The following is a 19,836-nucleotide window of genomic DNA, read 5'->3' as shown; positions in this document are numbered from 1 at the left end:
TTCTCTACTATGCACCATTTCACATCAGATCACTCTGATTTACTTTGTTTACATCACGTATCAATAACTGATGTGCAGAAATGTAAAAAATTAGTAAAATTCATACTGTAATAGGCAAAGGTTTTTCAACAAGAATAAGCACAAGCTGCTTTAAATTGTCACATTTGTTGACTTTGGTTTTAGAATTTCAGAAGAGATCAAATGATACTGCAGTGAATATGTTATGCGTTGAGAATTCAGAAATGTAATTGTTATTATTGTATTATGGTATCCTGTGATTGGTATTGTGTATTCAGTTTCAGCAGAGGATTACAGTTGGGAACAAATTGGAAAATACACTAAAGCCTTTAAATGTCACTAATTATATATTTAAAAACTCATCATTCCAGTGATCTATATAGCCTAAAGAATATTAACTAGCTAAAATTAACAGCTAGCTTCTCTAGAGTATAACCTTAGCTTATTGCCCTTCATATGTGGGTTATAGTACAAACTCATTTTAAATTGAAAAATATATATATATTGGTTATTATTTGTAGTATCAGACACAACAAGTGCCAGGACTTCTTTATTGGTACATCCTTACTTTGTATTGGTAATCATTTGTTTCTGTTGCTGTCAGGCTCCCAGTGAATATGAGGCGAACCCAGAAGTGTTGTTCTACCGCATCACCCACCTGACCAGAGGTCAGCAGTACCTGATCTGGGCAGCAGCCGTCACCACTGCTGGCCGGGGCAACATCAGCGAAAAAGTCACTGTGGAGCCAGCTGGAAAAGGTGAGTTCTCTGTGTTGAGTGATAGAAAAACAGATTTTGAACCTCAAGCTCACCTCACCCTTCTGTCTATGAACCTGTTTTATAGGATTAATTTACAAGGCATTACTGTTTCACTTTCATTCATTTAGGGTACATGACAGAGTTAAAAAGAGAGCATGATAACAAATAGACATTGATAAGAATGACCTTGAGAGCATCGTATGTTGCTCTGCCATTCTTTTTCTCTTTCTTTCTTTCTCTTGTTTCTCTTCTCTCTGTCCATACTCCCTTGATTGATGGAGGAATGCTGTATTGTTAATTATATGACGAGGAGCAAAGGGCACTAAACGAAGGAGGACAAGATGGATGGAAAAATAGCAGCTGAAGACCTTGCCAATATAGTGCATTACAAGGAGACAGAGTAGGGGGGAGAAAATTAAGGGGGCATTTTTTATCAATACTTCCTGGATTAGAGAGTAAAAGAGAGCATCTGTGTGCCTTTGTGTGTGAATGTGTGCATGTGTGTGTATGCTGTGCATTGAGTCCCCTTTGGTCTGATCACTAGCAGTAAAGGGTAGTGTCCTCCAGGCTGTTGCTCTCAGTACTGTATTCACCCACTACAAGAGAACAACCATTAAGATGTCAAGTGTGTGAAAGGCAGGGAGAAAGCATGTGATGAGAGGAGAAAGCAGTGGATTGCAGAGTGTATAGCATGGGCATCTGTTCATGTGTGAGACATACCATACATGTTTTTTTGTTGTTGTTAATTTTGTTTTTACATTTTTCTGAGGCAGGTAAAGTATCTGGATTTTTCCTAAGCGATTTCTTACAACAAAATACTATTTTCTCTCTCTCTCTCTCTCTCTCTCTCTCTCTCTCTCTCTCTCTCTCTCTCTCTCTCTCTCTCTCCATCTTGCTCAGCTCCTGCAAAGATACTCTCTTTTGGAGGTACAGTTACGACTCCATGGATGAAGGAGGTGCGGCTTCCGTGCAGTTCAGTTGGCGAACCAACTCCCACCATCAAATGGACCAAAGACAGGTCAGAGATATATCTTTATAAACTCAGATTCAGCCTGTCTTTTCACAAATAGTATGACACTATATTGGTAGTATGTGAAGCTGTGTGCTAAGAGTGTACTACTGTCTTCACTGGCTTCACATTAACAGATATTCAGTGCTCAGCAGCGCATTAAAAGTGATATGTGTTAAATATTGACATCTGCAGTGAAGATTCAGCTATACCAGTCACTCAGGATGGCCACCGGAACATTCTGGCAAATGGGACATTGGTGCTGCGCTCAGTGAAAGCTGAGGATTCTGGGTACTACACCTGTACAGCCACCAACACGCTGGGGTTCGATACTATTATCGTTAACCTGGTAGTGCAAGGTAAGACTTTACCTCTACAGTGTGGCAGTCTTCTAGAGCCTGCTTTCAGCCAAGTCACTGTATATAACTCTAACGTTATAGAAGTAGAATAGAGGTGGTAAAGGTACACGTGTGTGTCAGTTCCCCCAGACCAACCACGTTTGACAGTCTCCACCACCTCAACCTCCTCTATTACTCTGGCCTGGATTCCAGGAGACAATGGAGGAAGCTCCATCAGAGGTATACTCCCACTTCTTTTTGCTCTTTTTCTCCATGTTTCTCTTTCTTTCACCTTCACTCCTCTCCTTTTCTTTTCCTCTCTCCCCTGATTCTCTCTCCTCTAACATGAAGTCTATCGATCTCTTTTTTGGAATCTGTCTTTTTTTTATTCATTTGTCCACTGTATGTCTGCTCACTCTCATTCCTTTGTGTGTATCTGTGTATCCACTTGGGTGCAGTGTTTCTGGTCAGGTTGTTTCAGCCTCCTGTATTTCAGTTAATTCATGCATTTACCATTATCTGCTTGTTGATTAGTTACTCCCATGATTGTTGTTACTTGGTAAGGATGTGTCTTTTTTGATCCATGTATTCTCTGGGCATCACTGCTATACTGTGCCTAACCTCTACACTTGTTTCGTTACTTTTTCTCTACAGTACTTTAACTTTTTCAGCTCATCATTGATACAATCTCAGAATTTAGGCCTTGGCAGTGGTACTAATGTCTCTTATGATATGTTAAAAAAAAAAAAGTTCATCCAGAAAAAAACTAGTATGTCTGTAAAAGTGTGTGTAGGAGGGGCAGGGAATCCACACAGTGTCTGCTGGTCAGTCCTTTTGATGTCGCATGCTTATTTTGTCACCTGCCACAGTCTGCCACTGAGAGATAAACCAAACCCAGCCCACTGATAATAATTGCTGTGGATGCCATATTATGCCTCCATTTGCATAACTGCTCAGTCAGCATTTCTCTCTCTCTTTGTATAACTAGTGGTTTTAGTGAGGATTAATTTTAGTGATCTGCAGTATCTCTGCACCCTCTAGTGATGAGAAGGCAGTACTACACTGCCATAAATCCAGAGGACTAACCAACTGTGAGGAAGACGGGGTCCAAAAATGATTGGGGCTATCAAAGTGATGTTACTGATATTAAATATCAGATAATTAAATATACATTAAATAAGTCAAATTAATATCAGAAAATGAAGGATATCAAATTATTCAAATTAAATAAATACAAAAAGGTTAATTAGGTGATTAATAGTGTTCCACCACCAATACTGCTACTTAAATGCAGTATTGGTGATGGGGAAACCGATACCTGCATGCCAGTAAAAAGAAAAAGCATCAGCGGTGTGGGATAACAAGCAGCAGTAAAAATCTCATGCCAAAATTCATGCGAAAACTGTAATTGCAGCATTTCATGGGAAAGACATGCTAACAGTAGCCCCTTAGCTGAGTGGCTGAGCCAGGCTTCTTTCAATAATGTTAAATGTTTCTTTTCAGTTAACGTTTGTCCAGATTGTTATTGAGTGAACAATGGTGATATTTACTGAACTCCAGAGTCTGGTATCTGGTGATGTAATCACGAGTGAACAAGATGCACGTATGAGACAAATGACTTGGGAAATTTGGATATGAAACAACATTCAGCACTGTTTTTGCCAAGCCAGAACTGCTGTATGCTTATGTGTGCACACCACAGGTTTAACTATACATTGTTCAGTTCTGTCTAACTATTAACTATTTTGCACAAAGAAATTGTTTACATTTACTTACGTTGTTATGCAAGGTTCTTATTACTAATATGTAATAGTTAATACTAAATATGTATAGTAAATAAAAAATAGTTTTTAATCCATCCAGTCAAGTTGAGTATATTTCGTTTGTGACACAGAAAATATATTTTATGAAAATATAAAATTCTGAAAATTATAAAAGTGTAATTGTATAAATGTCAGGATTTTTAGGTTAAGTTAGGTTAGAATTAGATTCAGGGTCAGTACTCTGTATTGGCATATATTTAAGGATCTGGTATCTGTATTGGAAGGGGAAAAAAGTGGTATTGGTGCATCTCCAGTAAGTGACCTGCATGTTATTAACACATTTAGACTTTTTATGTTTGTGTGTTTGCAGGCTTTGTATTGCAGTACTCTGTGGATAACACTGAGGAATGGAGAGATGTTTTCATTAGCTCCAGTGAGCGCTCCTTTAAGCTAGATAACCTCCGCTGTGGCACCTGGTACAAAGTCAAGCTAGCAGCCAAGAACAGTGTGGGAGCCGGCAGAATAAGTGAGATCATTGAGGCTAAGACTCATGGCAGAGGTAAGAAAGCAGTTCACCATTCATTAACATCGTATAGTCTATATAGCTTCTTCTCTTCTTCAATCAAGAATCCTGAACTCACTGGCCATACTGTGTCAAGCATCACAGAGCCTTAAGGCCCATTCCAAAGTCATCATTTAAATTAAATTAATACAGTTTCATTAGTACAAACCATTGCCTTTCCCCCTCCCCCCCTTTACAGAGCCTCAATTCAACAAGGACCAGCCTCTGTTCACCCACATCAATTCCACACATGCCCGGCTTAACCTGCAGGGCTGGACGAGTGGGGGCTGTCCTATCAATGCCGTGCTATTGGACTTCCGACCCAAAGGCACCTGGGCATGGCAGAGTGTACGCACCAATGCCACGGCTGATGTATTCCTGGCTGAGCTACGTGAGGCCACCTGGTATGAGCTGAAGATGAAGGCCTGCAACAGCGCAGGCTGTGGCAATCAGACATCCCAGTTTGCCACGTTGGACTATGATGGCAGTGAGTCGGCCAGTTAGAAAGAACTTACAGACTTACATACTTATAATGATTCATTTCTCACTGTCTGTCTATTCATTTCAATAGGATGGTCAGTAGTGATATGTTTTAACATTTCAACCTTGTTCAAATCTTAAATAATTTATTTGTCTGTCTATCGTTCATAGGCACAATTCCCCCAATCAAGTCTGCACGGGGGGAGGGCGATGATGTGAAGAAGCTGTTCTCCATAGGCTGTCCTGTCATTCTGGTTACACTGGGCATGGCCCTCCTCTTCATCATTCGAAAGAAACGCAAAGAGAAGAGACTAAAGAGACTTAGAGGTGAGAGGGAGTGAGACTGATGAAAAATGGGGGATGGATGAAAAATAAAGATATGGAAGGAAAAGGGAACAGGAGTTAAAGGGAAAGATAAATAAGGTAAATGGGAAGGACATTGAGCATAAATATCTGAAATATGTCAATAAATAACTTATATTCTATGGTGCTTTTGTAGATGCTAAGAGTCTGGCTGAGATGCTAATCAGGTAAGAATGCACTTTATTGTGCATTTGCACAGTTTTCAATCCAAGCTATACAGAGAGTATAGTCTGGGAGCAGTAGCAATACTTTTTTCTGCCTTTTTCTTGTGCATTTCTGTGTTTGTTTCACACCTGGAGCAGTAAGAATAATCGCAGTTTCGACACCCCAGTAAAGGGCCCGCCTCAAGGGCCACGGCTGCACATAGATATTCCACGTGTACAGCTTCTTATTGAGGACAAGGAGGGGATCAAACAAATTGGTCAGTCATGTCGATTGTGTGTGAGTGTGGATTTACACAATATACTCTCTTTGCATTACTTAGCAGAACGAGTGACTTTCCTCTTTGATACCTTTTAAGGTGAAGACAAAGCCACAATTCCAGTGACGGACACTGAGTTCAGCCAGTCAGTTAACCCTCAGAGCTTCTGCACAGGCGTGTCCGTGCATCACCCTGCCCTCATTCAGAACACTGGTCCCTTGATTGATATGTCCGACATTAGACCAGGAACCAGTAAGTTCAGACACATTCATCAGATGTGTATCACTCAAAATAAAAAAAATAATAATAAAATTGATTTGTCAAACATTTTGTTTCCTCTTGCTCTTTCCTCAGACCCAGTGTCAAGGAAAAGTGTGAAGTCAGCTCATAGCACAAGAAACCGCTACTCAAGCCAGTGGACGCTGACAAAGTGCCAGGCATCAACGCCTGCCCGCACTCTGACCTCTGACTGGCGCACCGTAGGCTCCCAGCATGGTATTACAGTCACAGAAAGTGACAGTTACAGTGCCAGCCTGTCCCAAGACACAGGTACATACACATTTATGCAGTGTAATTTTAGCCAGTTACTTGACAAACTGAATCAAATTTTTCGTAATTCACTGATTTGGTGAACTAATAGAGCATCATCCTAATTCTTTTGTGTCTTCACCCTCATAACCCTGATTTCTGTCTCAGATAAAGGCCGCAACAGCATGGTATCCACAGAGAGTGCTTCTTCCACATACGAGGAACTGGCCCGTGCCTATGAGCACGCAAAGCTGGAGGAGCATCTGCAGCACGCTAAGTTTGAGATTACTGAGTGCTTCATTTCAGACAGTTCTTCCGACCAGATGACCACAGGCACCAATGACAATGCTGACAGCATGACATCCATGAGTACGCCATCTGAACCAGGCATATGCCGCTTCACTGCATCACCACCGAAACCACAAGATTACGATCGTGGGAAGAACGTAGCGGTGCCCATCCCACACCGTGCCAACAAGAGTGAGTTCCAACCAGAGCATCCTCGGATGCACCTTACTTTTATTTTTTTACAGTCAGAATAAGAAATAACTTTATTTCACCAAGTATGTTACACATACAAGGAATTTGTCTTGGTGAGTGCACTGAAACAGACTATTAACAAATATTTAACTATTAAGTGACAAATTGAATAAAAATACAGTAAATAGAATAAGGAATAAGAGAATGATAAAGAGCCAGTGTGAAATGAGCTAAAGCGATATCTGTACATATGCAGATATTAATATCTATACATATGCAGGTCTGGTAAACATGTAATATAGTAACTATTATATACAGAATATTACAGAGTGAAATGAAACATTGGTAAAAAAAAAATAATAACACTTGTACAGTTGTGCAAATAAGCCTTATATTACAGAAACGTTATACTGTAATACAGTAAAGGAGGTTTGTTGGTTTCAGTTTAAAATTTAAATGTGTTAAAGGTGTCCACTTGATGAGCGCTACAGCTCTGGGGAAAAGGTGTTATCATGTCTGGTTGTGCTGGTTTTGATGGCCCTGAATCCTCTACCGGAGGGGAGTGGCTGGAAGAGGTGAAGTCCAGGATGAGAGGGGTCATCTGTAATATTGCCAGCGTACTTCATCACCTTGCTCATGTAAATCTCCTTAAGCGTTGGCAGACAACATCCAATAATTCTCTCTGTAGCCCTGATTATGCACTGGAGTCTGGCTCATTCTTTTGAGGAGGAGAAATCAAACCAGATGGTTATGAATGATGTGAGGATGGGTGTAAAACTGAATCATCAGACAAATTGAATTTGCTTAGCTATCTCAGGAAGAACATTCTCTGCTGTGCTCTCTTGGCTGTGAAGACTGTGTTCCACTTCAGGTTCCTGGATATGGTCATTATGTATGTTTTCCAAGCTGTACCTGCTTTCTCCTGTTTGTCAGGAAATCCATGATCCACCAGCAGATGGGATCTGCCACAAACAGAACACTAGCGTAGGTTCCAGACCTGTTAGCTCCATACACAAAATGCAGAGGATCCAGCAGAGGGTTTGTAATGGCCTGCAGAGGGGCTAGGACCAGGCATTCAAAGACCTTCCTACAGAGGTCAGGGCTACTGGCCTCAGTAAGGAACAGTAATGTTAATTTTTGGGGGAACTGGAACGATGGTTGAGGTTTTGAAGCATGTGGGAACAGGGCGACGTTCCAGTGATTTATCGATTTATAAAGGTGTTTGTGATGAGTTCTAGTTGATCAGAACAGTGTTTTAGGGTGGATGGAGAGACAATTCTGGCCCTTGAGCTTTTTTCATCTTTTGTCTGCTGAAGAGCATGTTAACATCTACCTCATTAATAGTGAGAGAGCCAGGGTCGGGGAAGAGGGCAGGGGACTGGGAGAAAAAGACCGAAGATTGTCCTTTGGGCTTTCAAAACTGCGGTAGGTCATTGGTGAGGTGGGTGGTCATTCAAGAGTTTTTCTCACCTTGTAGTTGGTGATCTTTTGATGGTCTGTTCAGAATGAAGTTGGGTCTGAGGTCAGCTGAAAACTATGGTTTATTGTTGCTATATTTCACCTGTGCTGTAGTTAAAATGCAGCTGTCCTCACAGAAACTGATGTGTGATATCACAGTCATTCTGACAGATGCGATGATGATGTAGTTCCTCTTTTTTCGATGTTGCTGGCAGGAGTGTTTGCTGTTTTCTCTGCTCTATCTTGGTGGTCTGTTGCTGTTTTTTACATTTTCAAGTAGTTGTTGTATATTACTTGCAATAAATTACAACCACCGACTGGAGGTTACTTTTCTTCTCTCATCGGATTCATGAGACACCTGAAAAGGACTCAAATCAGCTGACGAAGTAAAGTAAGTATCAGTGTGGCAGACCTTGAGCTATTGCTTTGCTCTAAGTGCAGCATGTTTACCTATGGCTCTTTCTCTGTCACTAGTGACAGCAGCATACCTAGATTCATTTTTGAGAATGCTAAGTTAGTTTCTTGCTTGACAGAGAACATTATACAGTTAGAGGTGTGCATTCAGAAAAGAGCAGGGCGTTAGAAAAGAGCAGGGCTAGTCAGCAGAGCTTAGATTCTAAAGCTAATCCTAAAGCTTACCCACAAAAGCACCATTCGTCTTCCATTCACATGTCCAATAGGTTTGCCCCACTCAGTGAGATACCCTCTGAGACACCTGTTAAAAGAGAGCTGGTTATAGGTTGTTCTATTTTTCGGCACGTGCAAATAGCTTCTCCTTTAGGGGCACCAGTCGCAGTTAGCTGTATACCAGTAGCCAGGGCGCCGAACATTCGAGGGAACCTGAAGCTGCTGGCTAGCCAGAGGTATTCGAGGATAGTCATTCATGTAGGTACTAATGACATTCATCTGCAGCAGTCAGATATAACTAAAAATAACAATAAAGAGGTGCAAATTAGCCCAGATAGTATCCAATGCCGAAATATGTTCTGGCCCCATCGCAGTTCGACATCTCGCCAAAATCTACTACAGCAAGTTATGGTCGCTAAACTGCTGGTTGTCCAAGTGGTGCCCAGAAAAAAATGTGGGCTTTGTAGATAATTGGTCTACTTTTGAGGGCAAGCCTGGTCTTTAGAGTCAGGACAGTATCCACCCCTCGTGGGAGGGTGCTGCTCTCATTTCCTGTAGCATAGCTTGTAGACTCTTAGATAGCCATCAGTGTAGGACAGTCAGTTGCTGACAAATCAGGGCTAAAGCCAGGCAGCAGACAAACAGTTGAGACTGTCTCTGTTCCTCGAATAAAACAAAATTTCAGAAAACCGTGAAAATTTGCTCTACTAATTTAATCAGTATCAGATCAGTTAAACCAATTTGCGATGACAGCACCTTTGGTCTAAAACTACGTCTCTTACATCTAAAGCCGTCGTTGTAAATGCACTTATTACTGATCATAATTTTGGTGCTCTCTGCCTCACAGAAACATGGATTAGACACAGGCTACATGTACATAGTCCTCGTTTAAGCAGCCGGAGTGGATGTATAGCAATCTTTTATACAGAAGTTTTAGGCGTGAACCAGAAAGCAGGCTACAAATTCTCTTATTTTGACATTCTTTTTCTTAATATAAGTGATTGAGGAATAAACAAGAATTAATTTTAACTTAATTAATTTTAACTATACTTATTTAAGTATAATGTACAGGCCACCAGGGCTGTATTCTGAGTTCTTACAGGAATTTGCTAACTTTCTGTCAAGTTTAATAATGCTCTCGAATAAAGTAATAACTGTTAGAGATTTTAAAATCCACTTTGACAAACCACAGGATCTGCTAAGTAAGGCATGTGTATATATCTTAGACTCTATTGGTTACATTAACTTGCAATAAAAGGTAGGAGGGTTTTGCCTTCTCCTGTAAAGTTACTGTTTTGGAGATACCGGTTTTTCTTTGGACAGCGATGATATGCTACCGCTGGGTACCAATATTAATAAACACGGCATCAGTTTTCACTGCTACGCTGATGAAAGACAATTGTATATATTGACCAAACCAGATGATAAACTTCAACTTAATAAGATTGAGGACTATGTAAAAGACATAAAAGACTGGATGTCACGTAACTTTTTCCTAACTTCTTCAATTCAGACAAAACAGTGGTTCTTCTTCTTGGTCCAAAAGCTGCTAGAAACTATGTAATTTAACACTTAAACTTAATAGTTTCTCATTTGCATCAGGTACATCTGTAAATAAAAACCTTGGTGTCACGATCGATCACGATCTGTCTTTCGAGGCACATATAACCAATATTACTAGACTAGCTCTTCTCCATCTTTGCAACATTGCCAAATTAAGAAATGCAATGTCTCTAGTTCATGGGTTTATTACCTCAAGCCTGGATTACTGCAGTGCCCTGCTGTCTGGATGTTCCAGCAAAAGCCTTAACACACTTTAGTTATTCCAGAATGCTGCAGCATCCCTACAGGAACTAGAAAGTTTGACCATATCAGCCCAGTTTTATCAAACATACACTGGTTGCCTGTTAAATTCCACATTGAGTACAAAATTCTTTTACTGACATATAAATCTCTAAACAGCCTCGCCCCTCAGTACTTCAGTGAACTTATCACTTATTATGAACTCTCACACCTATTTAGATCACTAGGTGCTGGCTTACTATTAGTACCTAGAATTAATAAAGTTATACCAGGGGCTAGAGCCTTTTCATACAAAGCCCTCCAGCTTTGGAATAATCTTCCAGTCAGTGTTCTAGACTCAGACACAGCCTCAGTCGTTCAGTCTTGGCTAAAAACCTACTTGTTTAGTCAAGCCTTTGGTATGTATTTTTTCTCAATAGAAAAAGATAGAAAAGTTTAGATCTTGGGGTTCATGGACATAGAGTATTATAGTAAACTGGGAGTGTTGGTGCTGTCGTCCCGCTGCTCTTACGCATTCACTCAAGTTTGTTGACAGCGGAGCAGAGGGGCGCTGACTTTGCGGGGAGCCCTCATGTCTTTGTCACCCTCTGGCTCTCCTTTTAGGTTAGGCTGTGGTAGCTAGACCTGCTGGAGTCTCTGCTGTACTCTAACACTGTAAGCTGTGATCAGTCTCTCTTAACAGAACTAACTGTCTCTGTGTTCTTTGCCGAGCTGAACAACTCCCCATCCTGTGCGGTCTGATGCTGTTGCTTCATCTCCCTTGATCAGGTGCCCACTGCCAGCCCGCCTTCTGGACCAGTTTGACCACTATAGAGCTTGCTGCTGTACAACACTGCAAACCTCACCGGCATGCCACTGACCCTCCTAATGATCTCGGTTCATGTTGCTCTTGTGTTATTGTTTTGCTATCCAGTGTCAACCAGAGGAGAATGGGTTCCCCTTACAAGTCTTAGTTTCTGCCAAGGGTTTTTCCTCTTGCTCTTAGGGAGTTTTTCCTTGCCACTGTCACCATTAGCTTGCTCATGGCTGCCTGATTTTTCTGTAAAGCTGCTTTGTCACAGCGCCTGTTGTAAAAAGCGCTATATAAATAAACTTTGACTTGACTTGACAGTGTTCATGTATTCATCTAGTCTGTCTGTTGCCTCTTCAAACACAATCCAGTTTGTCGATTCAAAGCAGCCGTGTAGCTTTTCCACTGTGGTTTCCACTGGTCCACCTTTATGTTGTTTTGGCGACTGCCTTGTTGGTTTTGAGTTTTTGCCTATGCTGTATGTTGGGATGAGGTGAGCGAGACTGTGATCGGAATGTTTGAGAGCTGCGCATGTGACAGCACGATAAGCGTTTTTAATAGTGGTGTAGCAATGATCTAAAACGTTCCCTTCTATTGTGGCACAGGTGACATGCTGTTTGTACTTGGACATTACCTTCCTTAGATTTTTGGGACACTTTTGTGTCTTTTTTAACCGCCACAAACGTCCTAAATTTTTACAGTGCTAAAACTGTATTGAATATATTTTATTTTATTTGGATATCATAGAGCCTGGAATACAGTTATTCACAGTTGTTCCACTTCACTTGGTGGTACAGTTTCAAACCGTGCAACAGTTTGTTGGCTAAAGTGGAACACTACTTATTTTTTGTAATTACTGGCAGTGCAGCAAAATCCTATGATGAGTAAAATATTTACAAAAATAAGTGCTTTTGAAGAGGTGACGTCAACATGTTTCATGTTCTGGCAAGCTGAGCCTTGATCTATAACTATATCCCTTTATTCTTCCATACTCCTTTCATTCTGTCTTCTCTCCATTCATCCATCTCCAATTTTCAATCCTTTCCTTCCTATAGGCTGTCTTTGCTCTCTCAGTCATTTGACTGTTCTGGTTTATGTGCTATTCTGTTAAAGAGGATAAATTGTTTTTTTCTTGAACTAGGTCTAAATTGAACATGATTCCACACAATAGCCCAGTAACGTAAAGCCTGTATGTATGCATATAAAACCTGTAAGAATGATCTACACCTGTTCAGAATCAGTGCTCCTCTACCTTGCACCACTCAGAGGTATCAGTAAGACAGGCTTTAATAGCTTATTGCTGACCCCAAAATGCACATGTAATTAGTCCTGTTATTAAATATCCTGGCTTCTATAAATTAACTGTTACATGCCATAGAGCTTGTGACATTTTCGCTCTTAACAGTGAGATGATAACATATAATAGTAGGAATATAATAATATACCACAATGGCTTTGAAGTGTGTTTGACCTTCAGCAAAGTGCTTAAAACCACTGTGTCAAATAATTAAATAATTTTATAATGGCATAAAATATTTTTCACTGACACATTACCATAAGAAATACAAGAGTTCTTTGTGTTTGAAATCTTCTTTATACATCTTCATGTAGAATAAAGTAATTTGCCTTTCCATTAACCATGTGTTTAATGGAATCAGACCAATTTCAAATTATGATCATGCCTCTAACAACAATGTCAGACTAATGAAACCATATGCCAAATGACAAGTATCCTTGTGGTAATTACTCATGACTGCTGCATTTGATTTGGTCCTGTCACTCAGAGAGCTATGCAGCAAAAAGTGTATTTGTCTTAATTGACCTGTTTTGCCTTTTGCCTTTGCTGTTGTTAAGATGACTATGCTAGCTTTGGATCAATTTTAGTAAATTTATTGTTTTTGAGTGAATGTTTTGTCCAGTGCATACATTTGGGTATGTTGTTTGCTTGTTAAGAGTTAACAGAGCTGGGTTTTCTCCATAATTAGCTGCCCTTAAGGTAGAAATTTGTCTAGAATGCTTGTGGGGATACATCAACTCATTTGCGTAGTGCTAACTGACCTCACTGTCTTCCATTTATTATTGCCAAATAGGGCTGCTAGCAATTATTTAGTAAATTATTAATCTGTAGACTATTATTGCTAAATCAGTTAATCAAAGCTGATTTTTTTGTATAACAAAACCTTGTCACGTAAACACGTTATCTGGTGTTCTGAAATTATTTATTGGAGAAGGGTGCCTGGAGTATGAATTGAGAGACTCCATAGCCTGTTGATGAGGAACTAAACTCACAGGTAGAAAAAATTGAAACATGCTGTCGTCATGCTGAAAACCTACTTAAACAGAAAAAAAAACAGTTGACTAAATATATATGCAAATCGATATCAGTGAGTTGATTATAGCAGCCTGAATGACAAAATATATTTCTGGGGTTTGTAAAGAATATATGTATTTCTGATCATTTGTAAATTAGTAAAAACAGAAGAACAAACAGGGTTCTGGGTCAGTTTTAAGAGATGAGTAAGTGATGTGGACCTTTGGATCTTTCACAAAATCAGTCTGGATCAGTCTGGACTCCACCCATCACATAAAGTATATGTTGATGCAATTTTGAAAAGTTGATCGCTCTTCAAAGCTTGTGATGCTTTGGCTAATCACTGATTAGTTCTTAAGTGGCTGTACTGTTCTTTCCTTTAACACTTATTTCTTTCTGCAGGTGAGTACTGTAACCTCCCCCTGTACATGAAGACGGACCCTTTCTTCCGTAAGCAGGCTGAGCTGCACGACCCATGTCCTGTGGTGCCACCACGAGAGGCCTCCATTCGAGGCTTAGCGGCACGGGCCTACCACACACAGGGCCGCCACATGACATTAGACCCGTCCAAACAGCCATCCCTGACACTGGGCCATGGTGGTTTGAGTAGCCTGACCAGCTCGGGGGCTTCAGGGGCTTCAGGCCCAGCCTCAAGCACCACCACAGGTGGCTCCAGCATCAGCTCGGGCACTGCCACATTGCCCCAAAGGACTCTTACCATGCCCAGCTCCTCATCCACCTCCTCAGCTGGCCAAAGCACTGGTGCGGCAGCTGCTGCAGCAAGTGCTGTTGCCAGCACTGGCTCCACAGGGGGAAGTGGCATGGCTGGAAGCTCCAAGGTCGGGGGCTCCAGAGACTCTCTGCTAGAGAGCAGCTCATCTGGCTTGGGCAGACTGCAGAAGCAGAGTGCTGGGGCATATTCAAAGTCCTACACACTGGTGTAGCCCCTTTGCTTTCTCCCCTCCACACACAAAAATTACACATATAACCACACATGTTGATTGGCATCTGGAGCCTGCCTGGCATAGGGTAGGGGCTAAACTCTGTACTGTCTGGGCTTGTCTACCACAGGGGTCTCTTTCTCTTTCTTTCTATCTCTCTCTATCTCTCTCTTTTGCCTATCTGTATCTATTTCACCTTACCCTGCCTTTTTCTGTTTTTCTTTTTTTAATCCACGTTTTATGTTTTTTTTTTAAATCCTCTCTCTTTCATTACCCGTTTCTTTTTTAGACCTTTTAATTTTCAGTTTTAACATGCCAAACCTTTTGTTATGCATCCACCACAGGGGTCTCTTTCTCTTTCTGTCTCTCGCACTCCTTTTTCTTTCTCTTTTAAAGACACCTCGGACCTTATGCACAAACTACTTTCCATGTGCACTTGTTAATTTCACTTTTTGACATAGGAAAGCTCAATGGTTGTAGAAAATATATTGTTTCATATTAACCTGTCTAGATGTTTTTTAGGCTGTTGAGTGTTTCTTTTTACGCCTGTTGCAAAAGCAAAACCATACGCATTGCCTTGGAAAGTGCTTATGCATAAAAGAATTAACCCTGGTGTCTACCTTTTTGCCCCTCCCTGGCCAAACTGGTTTGGACTCAGATAAACAATTCAGTGACTGTGGCATAAGCCAACAGAACATTGAGTCCTTGAGATTTTTTCATGCAATTGATGACACAGTATAAAGTGTTATTGACTATTTTATAAACAAACAGGAAAAAAAGAAAAAAATGTCTGGAGCTATTTCACAGAGGATGGACGGAAACTGTATTTTTTTTCCCCATGTTTTCTTTTGGATTTTTTAATTTTTTTTTTAATTTTTGAACTTGTGCACTAAGGAGGAGGGAGTGAATGCACTGAGCTTTCTCAAGCCTACGCATGTGTGTGTCTGTGTATATGTGTGTGTGTCTGCGTGTGCATGTGTGTTTATATATGTAAATATATATGTACACATGTGTTCAGCACACAACATCAGAGGACCCTCACATTCAGGCCTGATCTTTGATGGAGAGAGAAGAGAGAAGACGGTCAGAGCTGTGACATGTGAAGGGCCTTCACCTGTATTCTGCCCTGCTTCTGTTGTGAGTTACACCATTTCCAATTAAGCTGTAGAGAAAAAGGCAGAACCATTTGAGAGAGTATGAAAACCAGTGCGCATTAAAGAAGTGGACAGACTCCTCCTCCTAGCCCCCTCCTTCTTATGCTCTCCTTAAAAATATAAAAAAAGCATTCCTTTTAATGTTTGTCAGCTTATCTGTCTGTGCTTAATGCCATACAACCCTCATTCCTCTCCCCCTTTCCCCTCACCACCCCCCTCATCCTCACTGTGAACACCTAACAGCCTCTCCCAGATGGACAGAGTGCAGACCTGTCAACAAGTGAAGAAAGAGAGAGGATAAGCTCATATTAAGGGAAGAACAGAGGCAGATAGAAAGATGTGGAGAGGGAGCTGGAGAGATGTCTGCTGTTGCTGAGTAGCTTTTCTGCATTTGTTAATCATTTTTTTTCTTTAAACTTTGCTTTCCTTTCCCACCAGAGGGCTATGTTGGCCCATGTTATTCTGCAGTGATACAAACACTAGCTTTAGGTAGCATAGTGGGGTGAAAATACATAGCGTAGGGGATAAGGAAAAAGTGGAGGCAAGAGAAGGAGAAATAACACTAGTCTCTCTCTTCCTCCAAACATTCCTCCTTACTCCATGCAAGTAAGGGACGTATTTAATGTATATCTTTCTCATCTGGTATCCTTCTCCTTCACCTACTTGATTCCCAAAGCCAAACCCCACATATAAACTTCTAAAAATGAACCAACTTCTCACTGACTTCAATGGACAAAACACTACATCAGGGCTCCTGCAATATAAAAGAGAAAAAAGAAAATATATTACAGTGTGTCTTGCCAAAATATATACAAATATATATACATATATATATATTTCTATCTAAAGATATAGCAAATATATAAGTGGTGAAAACAGAGATATAATGCCATATCTAATTGAGTAAAGAAAAATTATATTTTAAAAAAAAGATTTGAAGACAATCGCTCAGTGGGAGGAGCAGCAGAATGAGAGAAAAACAAGATGGTAGATTAAGAGATGGAATGGAGAGATAAACGGGTAACAAATGTTAAACCCAAATGGTAAAGAACATGATAAATAGAAAGATAAACAGGAGAAATGTTTCAAGATGGTTCATTTTGGGTGATCAGAAGCTTTAGTGCTGCTCAGCAAGTCTGCTATTCAGGAATCGGAATGAAGGCTCAGTGAATACATAGAATCACCTAGATGGTATACGCCAGTATGCCTGAGTAGGTGCACGAACACAGCAACATATAGTTAATTGCCACAGTGTTGCCACAAAGGCCAGTGATAAAGTTGTGAGAGGCATCATTTCATTTTTTGGATATATTAGCAAAGCTATAAATATTACACTGCAACTCAAAGATGTAACAGAGACAAGGTTACATCTTGTGTTTCCTCTGGATTCATTCACAGTGTGACTCATTACTGATACCCAGTCATTACATTTGCCCAGTGTATACTAGATTAGAAACAGTCTAAAATAGTGGGATTCATGCTCTTTTTATTGCTGGTTTTACTAACATATATTCTGACCCTACGCACACATGCCCTCATGTCACACAGCAAATATCCATTAGCTATACTAGCTATTAATAATAATAATAGCTATTTTTATGTGTGATTCACATAGGGGAAATCTGTTTAAAGCTAAGAGTAACAAGACATTTTGCATTTTAAGATTATTTCAATATGTAGGTGAACTAAATTAACAGAATCCAAACACAACACACAACCACTGCAAACTTCTGTAGCAGAAGACATTTCAAGACATTATGGCACTATGCAGCTGCTTTAAGGAAGGTCAGGTGAGATACATTGAACATGGTTTAAACATATAAAACAGAAAAAAAACTTTTTGAGTTCAAAATAGAGTTGACAAAATCAGAACATTACTTGCATCAGTGACTTGCTTGATTAACTGAAAAGAAGATTGAGGACTTGAATTAAATTATGGTATACCCAGTGCTGTGTGAGAAAAGCTGAACCTCAAGATTGCCTAAGAGTGTACACTGATTTGGTACCCCTAAAACCTCACCAAGTTATCATTCTGCTTAAAGTGTTCCTCTTATTGTTGCTAAAGCACAGAAAACCACCAACTGGGTTTATTATGTCTGTGAGAAGTCAGAAGTAAGCCCAGTGCATAGACTCATAACCAGAATCATTTCATTAAGACTGTGCCATTGTCTCTGCGGCCATACAGTATTCATACTCATTCTGATATGTCATGAACACTTTGAAATATTCACCTCACTGGAAAGCCCCCCGTGTGTTATGTTCAATAGACAATGGATTGATATAAATTTTTGCTTTTCATTTTAATATTTATGGTTGTAGATGTATCCCCTTGTGGTTTGTATTGTTTTTCTTTATAATGATTGTTTATATGAAATGCAGTTGTTACGCAACGGGGCAGGTCTGTTTAGTCAGTCAAAATCAGGGACCCCTTAGCTCCAACCAGTCACAGGAGAACCTGTGTCAATATTGGGCGGAGTTAGGAATCAAACTCCATCACCATCCACCCTGTTTGCCCACCCACGTTTATCCAGTTTGCCCCACTTCCTTAACCAATCAGATTTCCTGCTTTACCCAGGCCCCTCCTGTCAGCATAATTTCTAATCTGCAAATAATGACTTGTATATAACAAAGTGTTTTGTATAAATAATTACTATTTTCGACATCTCCAGAAGAAACCAGGGCACAATTAAAATGTCTGATTAAAGGTATAACTTTAAATGTGAGGGGATTAAAAATAATAAAATATATAAAATCTAACAAAAACACCTTACACTTACTTTTAAACAAGGGACACAAGATCCCAGAAGAGAACATGTCTGGCATTTAATTTAGATTATTTTTTAAAATTATTATTACTGTATTTATTTATTATCATTTTTACTTTTTTTTTTGTTTTGGTTTGGTTTGTTGCAATCATGGTAATTTATGTTGTTGGTTTTTTTTTATTGTTTTTTTGTTTTGTTTTGTTTTTGTTTTTTTAGTTATCTTGAAGAAAAATGGCATTGCATGCTCTGAATATTTTGCTGATTATTAAAAGATAAGGGAAAGGAAATACAAATAATTAAAAGTGAAAAAAGTTTTAAAAAAATGCAGAGGGGATTCATAAACTTTTATGGAAGAGTTGCTTCAATTTGCAATTGCTTGTGTTTAACTATACAGTTTTTTTTTCTATGAAACAAAACAAAAACAGAAAAAGAGTACTCCGACACCTTGTGCAATAAAGCTATCTTTCTATGACTTGTGTTCTGGCCTTTTGTCTTTGTTTGTATTATTTTAGTTTTCTGTGGCTGTGATTATGGGCTGATATAACACATCACAAACTTATCATCCTTATAGCTCAATCTTCAACAACTTTTAGGGGTATATAGTAGAACCTTGCAAGTGGTATTCATACATGACAGTGTATTAGACAAACATTGTAAACTTAAGGAACATCTGTAGAGTGTGTTTCTTATCATTCTGGCCCAAAAAACAATGAGTCAGAAATAGGACTACCAGCTAAATGGGTGGATGGTCTTGCAGACTATTTGTTCTCATGAAAACAGCCAAACATTGCTGGTTACTGAGGCCATTTCCCTAATAGGCAATACAGGGAAGAATGTAGCTTTGCTCTAACTCAGACAGTGAGGCTTAGATTTTGGTGAAACATTTAATGAATGTTGCAGCCATGACAATTTCTCTGTAAAATCATGCCCCTTACATAAGCTTTATTCAATAGTAATAGTAAATATTCTTTCAGTGCACACACTCATATACCAGGCACATATCTGCAAAACACCAAAACACACAACGGCATAAGTAAAGAAAAAAATCCTGCTTTTGTCTTTATCCTTGTTTTAGGACGATGTGTTCTTTGTCTGTTGTTTATCCCACCTTCATCTGGTTGATTGCTTGTATCTCATTATCGACCAATGAACGTATTTTGCTGTCTCTATGGAATCTGTTTCACTGTTATCATGATAAATGGTGAATGCTTTTAACTAGTTGTAACACTGAGTACTCACATGTACCTGTCAGTAGGCCTACATTAGA

General features: G+C 39.7%; 1 protein-coding gene across 1 annotated transcript in view; it reads left to right on the top strand.

Moving 5' to 3' along the window:
* Positions 1-15,881, top strand: part of LOC118798143 (Down syndrome cell adhesion molecule-like protein 1 homolog) — a 111,405-nt gene extending 95,524 nt beyond the window's left edge. The window contains exons 20-32 of the mRNA XM_036557498.1: positions 623-776; positions 1,677-1,794; positions 1,981-2,144; positions 2,265-2,363; positions 4,257-4,445; positions 4,648-4,935; positions 5,100-5,255; positions 5,428-5,458; positions 5,591-5,712; positions 5,812-5,964; positions 6,067-6,261; positions 6,409-6,720; positions 14,112-15,881. Of these exons, the coding sequence (XP_036413391.1) occupies positions 623-776; positions 1,677-1,794; positions 1,981-2,144; positions 2,265-2,363; positions 4,257-4,445; positions 4,648-4,935; positions 5,100-5,255; positions 5,428-5,458; positions 5,591-5,712; positions 5,812-5,964; positions 6,067-6,261; positions 6,409-6,720; positions 14,112-14,653 (2,523 nt within the window). The 3' untranslated portion in view covers positions 14,654-15,881. The remainder of the gene's footprint in view (positions 1-622; positions 777-1,676; positions 1,795-1,980; positions 2,145-2,264; positions 2,364-4,256; positions 4,446-4,647; positions 4,936-5,099; positions 5,256-5,427; positions 5,459-5,590; positions 5,713-5,811; positions 5,965-6,066; positions 6,262-6,408; positions 6,721-14,111) is intronic.
* The last annotated feature ends 3,955 nt before the right edge of the window (positions 15,882-19,836 follow it).

This window comes from Colossoma macropomum, unplaced genomic scaffold (genome assembly GCF_904425465.1).
Source record: "Colossoma macropomum unplaced genomic scaffold, Colossoma_macropomum, whole genome shotgun sequence".
Classification (NCBI taxonomy): Eukaryota; Metazoa; Chordata; class Actinopteri; order Characiformes; family Serrasalmidae; genus Colossoma; species Colossoma macropomum.
Note: the sequence above shows the minus strand (reverse complement) of the source record. Positions and strands in the feature narration are given on the sequence as shown.